Source organism: Hippocampus comes, unplaced genomic scaffold (assembly GCF_001891065.2).
Source record: "Hippocampus comes isolate QL1 unplaced genomic scaffold, H_comes_QL1_v1.1 scaffold36, whole genome shotgun sequence".
Taxonomy (NCBI): domain Eukaryota; kingdom Metazoa; phylum Chordata; class Actinopteri; order Syngnathiformes; family Syngnathidae; genus Hippocampus; species Hippocampus comes.
Window position 1 is genome coordinate 1000455 of NW_017805695.1, and position 11465 is coordinate 1011919.

Consider the following 11465-nt stretch of genomic DNA (forward strand, 5'->3'; position numbering starts at 1 on the left):
TGCAGGTAAAAATACACCAGATAATAATGAAGAAATGGCAATTAAATCAAAGCTAAGTATATCAAACAAAGAAATATTAGTTAAAAACTGAATGATATAGGGGGCAGCCCGGTGGTCCAGTGGTTAGTGCGTCGACCTCACAGTGCAGAGGTGCCGGTTCAATCCCAGCTCCGGCCTCCCTGTGTGGAGTTTGCATGTTCTCCCCGGGCCTGCGTGGGTTTTCTCCGGGTACTCCGGTTTTCTCCCACATTCCAAAAACATGCGTGGCAGGCTGATTGAACACTCCAAATTGTCCCTGCGTATGAGTGTGGGCGGGGATGGTTGTTTGTCTTTGTGTGCCCTGCGATCGGCTGGCATCCGGTTCAGGGTGTCCCCCGCCTACTGCCCGAAGACAGATGGGTTAGGCTACAGCACCCCCCGTGGCCCTAGTGAGGATCAAGCGGTTCGGAAAATGAATGAATGAATGATATAGGTAGTGCCTGCGCTTAAAAACAAGCATGGTATTTTTGTGAACGTAATACATCCCAACATTGAATTTTTTGACAGAATTCTCAGGCTATGATTTATGATTTATCTATGCATTCTCATTTTGAACTTTTAACACTATTGGTATTTTCATTGTGAATAGGACTATGAGTGCCTTGTTCAGAGATGCAAACTGGTCACAGGACGGCATCGATCGTGTCATCGCTGAAATAAGAAAAGAGATCTGTAAGGATGCCCTGAGTCTCTTCTCTCTGGAAAAAATGGAATACTACAGGCGCGAAATGGAAGAAAAAATGAAGGAGGGACATATTTTATCCCATACTGATTTGGCAGGCCTGCTGTATGAACAAACTGTTTTTGGCGAGGTGAGTAATTGCTCACTAAATCATCTTTTTTTTTTTACATTGAAAAAGAATATTCTGAATATTGTTCAACACTTGCAGAAAGTGGTCAATACGCTCTCTGAGCAACGGAAGACGGTAAATGAAGGCCAAAACCCTTTGCCCATATACACTGCTGTCAATGTGAAGGAGAGGATGGGCTGTGAATCAGAAGCTGGTAAATATCATTGGAGGGGTTGATCATTTTGGTGTACTGCTGTTGTACCGTATTGGCCCGAATATAAGACGGTGTTTTTTGCATTGAAATAAGACTGAAAAAGTGGGGGTCGTCTTATATTGCCAAAGTGAACCCCTGCCACAAAGGATAAAAATAAAAATAGCGGTAGTACGAAGGAGAAAAATAAAAAGTAGCGGTAAGAAGGAAAAGAGAAGAAAATAATAGAAGAGATAACAGAAAATGGAGAAGCGTCGTGACAATCTGGAGAAAAGTGGGTCGAAGATCGGCCAGGTTAACCGGCAGCTGAGGAGAAGTTATGATGTAATTTACATTTCAAAAACCAGAAGCCATTCATTTACGAATGTGATTGCACTTTACCTGTAGATTTGAATGAGGCAAAATAACATGCTTTTTCTATCAAATATATTGTCATAATCATTTGTTTCAGATGTACTGTAATTATTTTCTGTATAAAAATTAATTTGGTGTTCAAAAAGTCTTTTTTCAAACTTGAGTCTTGAAAAAGGGGGGGTCGTCTCATAATCAGGGCCGTCTTATATTCGGGCCAATACAATATATTTGCTCGCAGTAGTCCAATAGATTTTGTTGACGCTAAATAATAACGCATGAACAGTTGATATGTTGGCAGCATAAATGCGCCTCAACATAAAGAGCATTGAAGTTATTTTCCGGAATATCCCTTTTCTCTTTATTACCAATGACCAGAGTGGTGCGAGTTCACCCCCTATGAGGTTGGCTTTCAAAAGTACGGTGCTTTTGTGCGCGCTGAAGACTATGGCAGTCAGTTCTTCCTTGGTCATCTCATCAGAAAACTCCCAGAAATCCGCATCCCGTATTTGATTGGTAAGAACGTGGCTGCTCGCATTGTCACTCATCCAGGTCACTTTATTCTGAATCGATCGCAATTGGATTGTTCTGGTTGTCTTCGAAGCCCTTTTACTTTTGTCAGGGTTCTTCAATTCATGCAGAAGGCGAGTTAGGACAGCACTAATTTGGTTGTTGATGTGGCATGTTTTAGAACTTATGTTGACAAAGCCATCCTCCATGAAATGTGCCGAAACATCTTTGGTGCTTAGGACTTCCATTCATTCATTCATTAACTTCGCTGAGGTCGGCGTTTGTTGCACTGTTTGAGCTTTGTACATGTTGCAGGCACGCTGCCGCCATACGTCCGTTTTTCCGGGGATGAATGAGCGCGTAGCAACCAGGTAGTCGGAAGGTATTTGAACAATGAGCATCGAATGTACTGCATTGTCACATCGACACTAAAATTCAAATCAACTTGTTTTGCAAGCCTTTTGCCTTTCAAAGGCTTACTCATCATACATGCAAACGATAAACCGCATAAATGTCAAACTTGAACAATGTCACACATATATATTTGCATGTTTATATCGTTTGAACAACGTTATGCATAAAACAGTGGGGAAAAAAATATTTTGATGCCATGGGACCTTTAAGGTTGAAAGACCATCTCTAAACAAAGGAGGAGGCTAACAACACCACCGCCACACACACATACACATACACCGCTGTCCTTTTGTCCTTTCCAAAGAGACTCAGTCAGAATTCATCCTCAGACAACCAGAACTTGCGATTGATTCAAGACAATGATGAAGACACAATTCCAGACACCGTACATGTTTATTTATTTGTTTTTTTGGGTTTTTTTTTATCTTAATCAGGAATATGGAGCAGTTTCTTTTCAGTCACCATGTCTCAATTAATGAACCTCGCCAGTGATGAGACCGGAAGCGGACCAGATATGGACAACAAAGGTAAAGCGAATGGACGAAATAGAGGAGAATATATTTTTTTGTATTTAAATTGCTTTTAGTCATCCATAGGTCATCTACTTGTCCAACATATTCGGATATTAGCAGAATGCACTGTATCTCATTACAATTACAGATGCCAGAAATGAAATTTACATCAAGTCTTTTAATCTGTGCCATTATTGTCCATCCATCCATTTTCTGAACCGCTTTATCCTCACGAGGGTCGTGGGCGTGCCGGGGTATGTTGGACCCTATCCCAGCTGTCTTTGGGCAGAAGGTGGGCCCGAACTATTTGCCAGCCAATCGCAGGCCACACATAGACAAACGACCATCCACACGAACACACATAGGGCCAATTGAGATTGTCCACTGAACCTACCATGCATGATTTGGACTGTGGGAGGAAACCGGAGTACCCGGAGAAAACCCACGCAGTCACGGGGAGAACATGCAAACTCCACACAGGAAGGTCGCAGCCTGGAATCGAATTCCGCACCTCTGCACTGTGTGGCAGATGTGCTAACCAGTGGACCATTGTGCCTCGCCATTATTATGAATCCTCAAATTATTCCATATCAAGATGCAAGACAGGATGTATATGTACAGTACGTATATGTATATGATAAAAGTTTTACAGACAGCCAGGAATTGAAAGAAGACTCACAAAAAACAATGACCATATTTTCCGCACTTTGAGGCGCACCTAAAAGCATTCAATTTTCTCAAAAGCCGATAGTGCGCCCTATAATCCGATGCACTGTATATATGATGACACAGTCTCTTTACTGTATATTCCCCATTGGGTTGTTTCCCTGTTAGTGTGTTCCTTTGCCAACTAGTGATGATTATTAGCAGGTACCAATTGTAACCTAAAAGGGTTCTACCTGACACTAATAGACATGTGCATAGGCCAACACACACTCAAACAAACAGACAACTACTTTGTGAGCTCTGCGCATCCATTATGAAATGAAGATAATACCAAAAGCATAGTTGACTCCTGACTAAACAAAGGAGACAAGCAAGACTTCGAAGGAGATTTAGCCCCTTGTGTTTATGAGCCTTTTTGTTGAATCCATTGTCTTCATAACTTTTGCTTTCATTTATTGTTTTGCAATGCCATTTGTATTGATATGTTTCATGTCCGTGTTTGGGACCAGTTGTCATTGCTACAACTGCAGCAGTTGTGAAGGCTCTATATCAGTGTTTTTCAAACTTTTTTGAGCCAAAGCACACTTCTTTCATTGAAAAAATCTTGTGGCACACCACTAGCTGAAAATGTGAAAAAAAAGCTTATTTAACAATTAACGTGTTACATTGTTACTATAACCGTTTTTTAACATTGAATAGTTATGTTATAAAAGCTTGAATTTGAATCAAAGAAGCACAAAGAAAAAAGTATTTTATAATCTGGCATATTTGTTCCACCGTAGTCCTGCATTCAATCCAATGCGTCGCAAATTCGCTTGTCTCGAGACTAAACACAAGGCACTTGGCTAGCTGTTGGTGCTCCCTAGCGGTATGAAAGTGTACTACACGATTACTTTGCCGGGCGATAGACCGCACAGGCATACAAATTGGATATTTTCCCGTGGCACACCCGACAATGTCCGGTGTGCCGCGGCACAGGGTTTGAAAAACACTGCTCTATAGAAATAAAGCTGTACTGTATTGTATTGTATTTCTTGTACCATAGCACCATCTAGTGGATGCACAGCCACTATTCTATGCACCTTATAATGCAGTGCGCCCTGTATATGAAAACAGTTTTAAAATAGGCCATTCATTGAAGGTGCACCTTATAATCTGAAGTGCCTTAGAGTGCAGAATATACAGTATTCAGTCATGCAAGTAAAAAAGTTGTCACTCAAGCATGTTGGAAATGGGAGAGGGAGTTTATTGTCATTCGGGTTTACCATCATCCAACTCTAAAAGGAAATAACCCAAGTTCAATTTAATGTCAAATTCTTATACCCACTGTAGTTTTTGTGGATGATCTCATTAATCGTGGAGTGTTCCGACCTGCCTGTTGTTTTTTTTTTTTTTTGATTCCTCAAATTTGTTGAATACAAAATTCAACTATCATCAAAGGAATTGCTGCTTCTATATCAATGATCCGTGGTCCAATCACAAGCTTGTGTTTTTTCCCTTTTCGCAGAGCCTGAAAATGAGCCGTTGACTCTTGATACACAACATATGGATCCATCCTCAGCCGTCTCTAGAATCATCAGTGACTTCTTAATGAATCGCCCATTTAGTTCTAAAGAATACAACTTCATGCATGGTCTCTTTCTGCACTCAAGCTACAATACACATAGCAACTTCACAGCCTGGAAAGGTACACACTTCAGGTTTTTTTTTTTTTTTTAACAGCTTAAAGCTTATTATTTACAATACATGATGAGGAAATGGATATGAATGAAAATAAATTAATCTGTTTTATTGTTTTTAGTTCATAATGTTAGATGAGGCCTCTGTTCCATCTAATCTGTATTGGGTCGCACAATGGATATGATGGTTGAACTAGTCACATTCAGATGAAGGAATTTCTGACATGAGCCCCATTTATTCTCTTTCCAGAATCACACCCTGATGCTTTTCCAAATTTACTGACACCCAGCGAATCATTTCTGCAGCTCATTGATTCTGGTCATTCCATCAACATCGGCTGTGCGCCCGTCCTACGTCCTGAGAGAGAAGTGGACGTTATCATTTGTTTTGATAATTCTTGGACCCCAAACGACATCTTCAAGGTAAAAGTGAACCTCTTTCAAGGCAATGCAAGACAACTTTATCTATACAGCACATATCATACAAAGGGCAACTCAATGTGCTTCACAGTTGAAAGCATCAACAAACACTGAAGACATTCGCAGAGCAGAAAGAACAAAAGTAGCTTATTAAAATGACTAAATTTGGAAAAAAAATGAAAGAAATCAAAAGTAGCTTTCTGAGATTACTAAAAGACCATTGAGTAAATTTGATTTTAAAAATGCTAAAAAGATGGAAAAAAAAAAGCATCGTTTTAAATCTAGATTTCAATGGGGACGGGATGATTTCACCTCCAATGGAGATTTTGTTTTGAATTTGCATGCAGCATAACAGTTAAATGCCACTTCACCATGTTTGATTTAAAACCTGGGCTCCACTAATTGACCTGAGCTCGCAGACCTCAGATTCCCACTGGGTTTATATTCAAGAAGCATTTCCTTAATGTATTCAGGGCCCAAACCAGTGGTTTTGGACCAGTACCAGAATTTTAAAATCTGCTCTACAGCTGACTGGGAGCTAATGTAAAGTCTTTAGGATTAGAGTAATGTGTTCTGATTTCTTAGTACTGGTCAGAATTAAAGTGATCTTGTCACGATGTGTGGTGGTGGAGGACCCCAAAAAGCAGGCAGGCAGGAGGAGCAGGGTGAACTTGACAAATTGTCTTAAACACAGAGAAAACCAAATCCAAACAAAGTCATGGGAAAAAAAAAGAATCCAAAGTAACTAACAAAAACCATGGCTGAAGCAAAAAACTAACAGAAACAGACAAACAATGACCCGACACACAATGGTCGTGCTGGGAGTCCTTTTAAAACAGACAACTGATGACACAATGACCAGCAGGTGTGCAGCTGCAGGCTGAGCTCTACAGTGCCCCCTGTTGGTCACAAACACAGAACCATGACAGTACCCCTCCCTCAAGGAACTGATCCCAGAAGTCCCAAAACAGTCACCAAATGTCTGGGCTCAGCCTGACGTAGACATGGCTTGGCACGACGGGGAACATGGGACGGCCGGACGTAGACTGGGCTCGGCCTGACGTGGACGAGGATCGGCCTGACGTGGAAGGGAACGTGGCTCGGCTCCATGTGGACGCGGACGGGGTTCGGCTCAACGTGGACGCGGACGGGGCTCGGCCTACCGTGGTTTGGCACGACGGGGAACATGGGACGGCCGGACATAGACTGGGCTCGGCCTGACGTGGACGTGGCTCGGCCTGACGTGGATGTAACTTACGTCAAACAGGCACGTAGACGTAGCTCGGCTCAACGTGGACACGGACGGGGCTCGGCCGACTGTGGACGTGGCTTGACAAGACGAAAAACACGGTACAGCCGCATGACCTGCGCTGCCTGAAGGGGAAAGGGTGTCGGCCGCGGACGTGCTCCGCGAGGCACAGGGTGGAACTGGGACCAGTCCTTTATACTGTACCGGCGGGGTCCAGTAGTTGGTCGGATCATTCTGTCACGGTGGGTGTTGGTGGAGGACCCCAAAAAGCAGGCAAGAAGGAGGAGCAGGGTGAACTTGACAAATTGTATTAAACACAGAGAAAACCAAATCCAAGCAAACAAAGTAATGGAAACAAAAAGAATCCAAAGTAACAAAAACCATGGCTGAAGCAAAAAACATGACAGAAGCAAATGATGACCCGACACCCAAGGGTTGTGCCTGGAGTCCTTTTAAAACAGACAACTGATGACACAATGACCAACAGGTGTGCAGCTGCAGGCGGAACCCTACAGTGCCACCTGTCGGTCACAAACAGAACCAAGACAGATCTCTTCTCAAGTAATTACAATGTTCCACTTGCATCATCATTCTTTCCTCTTTGTTCACAGGAACTGAAGTTGACAGCGTCTTACTGTCAAGACCACAACATGCCCTTCCCTCGTATCGATTTTACCACTCTGGAAGAACAACCTCAGAGAGAGGTTTACATTCTTGAAGATATGGAGAATCCCAAGGCACCAGTCGTGATTTACTTCCCGCTTGTCAATGATTCATTCAGACATTTCAAAGAACCAGGTGGGTTCATTTAAAGGGCTGGACCCCAGCTGCATCCGCACAAATTAATGAATGTATGTTACAGAGTTATACAGTATTTAATTAATGCATGGGCAAACTACTCATGTGACAAGAGTGTAAATAGCAGTGTGAAAATAAAATACAGTCAAACCTCGGTTTTCGTCCATAATCCGTTCCAGAAGGCTGTTCGAAAACCGAAATTGTTCGAAAACCGAAACAACGCTCTTTTTAAAATAAAAATGTTTACTGAACACGTCTGCTCACAATGGAAAGCGGCACGAGGAAGCGTCACTTCCTCGTCTACCCGAGGAAGCGTCATTTCCTCATGTAAGGAAGGCGAGAGGAGTCAAATGGTGCATTCAAGTGCGCTCAGTTTGTTCGAGAACCGAAATTTGTTCGTTATCCGAGGCATAAAAAAACTCGAAATTTTTGGTCGAAAACCGAATTGGTCGAGAACCTAGACGTTCGAAAACCGAGGTTTGACTGTACTTAATAAAATTGACATACGACTGAAAAATACAGAAATCAAAGCATAATCCACTAAAGTGATGGAATGGGAATCATGCTCCAAAATTCCAAAAAATTGGTCAAATAAAATCACAGGCTGTAGCAACTTCACAACTCATGATATCTGAAATGGATGAAGGCATCAATAAGTTCCTGCATAGACTGTGCCATTATTTGGTGGCAATGGGTGCTCTTATAGAAAATGTACCAGTGAGGTTTGATTGGATTCAGGTCTTTCGAAAGGCGAACCAGGGTGTCCAGTCACCATTGTGTTCATCATCGACTGACACACTCAAACTAAATGAGGCTTGGTATGGTCATGCACCAAAAAGAACAGTGCATAGCCTGACAATGGGTCTGAGGTTCTTGTCCCAACTGAATATATGTACTGGCATAAAGTATTCAGGATACAAAAAAAGTAATGATTCCGTTCCAGTTTCAGATTACAATTCATTCCAGGTACATTTATTGAAAATGTGGATTATGCTGCAGGATTACAGTTTTAATGTAATCCACCCAACATCCGTAATATTGATTCTCTTCCCACGTTCAAATCCCACTTCAAAACCCACCTATTCCATTTAAATTCATCTCTTCTTTTATTTATAATTTTATCTGTGGTTTTATTGTTTTTGTTCTTGATTGTAAAGTGTCCGTGAGTGTTGTGAAAAGCGCTTATAAATAAAATGTATTGTTATTATTATTATTATTAATAATAATATGGGGGGTTGAGAGACGACGCATTCGAGTCGACGCCCGCTCTCAAACTTGCTGGCCAAACAATCATTGACAGAGTTAAGTGGATACCTGGTCACAATAAAGCCTAATGGAATGCCGTTGGTTATCACACGTAAGATTTTTGTTGGCCAACAAGAAAATGAGACCGGTCACGAACCGGATATGTGTTGGTCTTAGCACACTCAGTTTCAAAACGGGCTCGAAGGGAATGGGTGATAACTGATCTGATCACAGCAATCGCAGTTCTACTTTCTTGCCACATGGAGGTTTGCACAAATCTTCACACAAATAATAATAATCGTAGTTTCATTGATCCGCTTGTATCAACAGGTATATTTCAATAATAATATGGGGGGTTGAGAGACGACGCATTCGAGTCGACGCCCGCTCTCAAACTTGCTGGCCAAACAAGCATTGACAGAGTTTAAGTGGATACCTGGTCACAATAAAGCCTAATGGAATGTCGTTGGTTGTCACATGTAAGATTTTTGTTGGCCAACAAGAAAATGAGACCGGTCACGAAGGGGATATGTGTTGCTCTTGGCGCACTCAGTTTCAAAACGGGCTCGAAGGGAATGGGTGATAACTGATTTGATCAGAGCAATCGCAGTTCTACTTTCTTTCCACATGGAGGTTTGCACAAATCTCCACACAAATAATAATAATCGTACTTTCATTGATCCGCTTGTATCAACAGGTATATTTCATGTTTTATCCTAGAACGGCACAAACAATGATCGTCCTCATTTTAACTTTGTAGGTGTGAAGCGCGAGACTGCAGAAGAAATAAAAGCTGGAGAGGTGGATGTGAAGAGCAGCAACTCCCCTTTCAAGACTGACCAACTTGTCTACTCAGAGGAAGATTTTGACAGTCTCGTGAACTTAACTGCCTATAATGTGGCCAACAACAAAGAAATCATCATTGAAACCTTGCGTAAGGTCTTGAAATCTAAAATGGATATTGAGATATAAGTCAGACCGTGTGAACAGTTGAGCTTTATTCATTTAACCTTGAGGGTTTAAAATCAGTAGACTATATTTAAAGTAGATTAAAAATAATATACACTGCATTGTACTGCATTGAGATTCACAACTAGCCTAAAACATACACCAATTTTTTTGGGACCGCATATCTTGTTCAGGTTCATGTGGAGCTGAAGTCTCTCCCAGGTGACTTTGAGCGAAAGGTGGGCAACATACACCCAAGACTGCTAACTAGTTAATCACAAGACACCAAAAGAGACAGAAAGCAGTTTGCATTCACACCATCACTGTGGGCACCAAACTCACGCTGCCAGCACTGAAATCTTGGGATTGTCCACCGTTCTTTTTTTTTTCTAAAACAATTTCCATCAACATATTTAATAAACGCGTTGCTCATGGGCCAACGAAGAAATTATTACATTTAGTTGAGGATCCGGAATTGACGTCGTTTTTAGCCTCACAGTCGAGAACTTCTACGTTCAAATTTTTTTAACAGTAGGACATTGGTGGAGGGGCCATTCGTTTTAGATTTATACATTAGAACAAGGGAGCTCAAACTTTTTGGGTTGAAGGATCCCTTGAAGGGACCCCCCCCCCCACTACCCCAGAGAACCACCTAATAATGCGGCAATTGAACATGCATGTCCCTAAGTGTCACTTAAAATTGAAAAGTTAACTATTTTGAGGAAAAAGAAAAAAAAAAAGAAAGAACACTTCATTTTTAATTGTGATTCTATTATTTGGTTTTCCAGACAAATCATTCGGTCAATAAATAAATTCACTCGCAGAAGCAGAGGGATGTGCTTTGTTTAGTCACTTGTTTGTATCATCATGTAATCAAATAAAGGTGTGTGCACTGGCTTCAACCGCTTGATTTTTTTTTTAATGACATGTACAAGTAGAGCATTCCAGCTACTCGCGACTCACACCAAAAATTTGGAATATTACAAAATAATGGTGTCAATAATTAAATTAGATAGGAAGTGTCTTCATGAATATTATGTTCCTCTGTGTTTAATGGGGTTCACTTTTGGAACTGAATAACTCAACTGAACAATGAGAAATATTGCTGGGTTCCAAAAATATATGTATTTTATGGTTATTTAGGGGTGCTACAAAGCTATGCATCATAATAGATTGTATGATATTTTGCTTTATGACAGAAATCTACAGAATTTCACAAATTTGTCAGTCACTGTTTAACGCTTCCAGCAGAGGGCGTTAGCGGGCTTTGAATGAAGCAATGCTTTTGCAACGCAATGGCTTGTGAAGCCTCATTACTTCATGACTGTGGCCCATAGTGTATCTCCTCAAATAGGAAATGTTCAGAGGAAAATGGCCACTGAACCTAGAATGTCACAGTGTCATCATCAGAGAGACTGCAGGGAGAGTTTTTGAAAGAGACTGGAAGAGTTACAGAAAGGCATTGAAGTGGACATCCTTAGAAATTTATTTGTCGAATCATGAGGGGAACGTTTTAGGATCAGAGGTTAAAGAGCCGCAAAACAAGATAAATTTTACCGTTTTACTGTAATTTCACCCCACATTTAGAGAAAGGAAGCATAATACTTGGGGGGATTACTGTTACTGTTGAGG

At 41.3% G+C, this 11465-nt stretch overlaps 1 protein-coding gene across 2 annotated transcripts in view; it reads left to right on the plus strand.

Moving 5' to 3' along the window:
* LOC109523190 (cytosolic phospholipase A2 zeta-like) overlaps positions 1–10735 on the plus strand; it is a 23990-nt gene extending 13255 nt beyond the window's left edge. For both annotated transcript variants that reach the window (XM_019882176.1, XM_019882175.1), the window contains 8 exons: positions 629–851; positions 930–1044; positions 1771–1908; positions 2751–2843; positions 5002–5181; positions 5424–5596; positions 7454–7640; positions 9646–10735. In XM_019882176.1, coding sequence (XP_019737735.1) covers positions 629–851; positions 930–1044; positions 1771–1908; positions 2751–2843; positions 5002–5181; positions 5424–5596; positions 7454–7640; positions 9646–9857 — 1321 coding nt within the window. In that variant the 3' untranslated portion in view covers positions 9858–10735. The remainder of the gene's footprint in view (positions 1–628; positions 852–929; positions 1045–1770; positions 1909–2750; positions 2844–5001; positions 5182–5423; positions 5597–7453; positions 7641–9645) is intronic.
* The last annotated feature ends 730 nt before the right edge of the window (positions 10736–11465 follow it).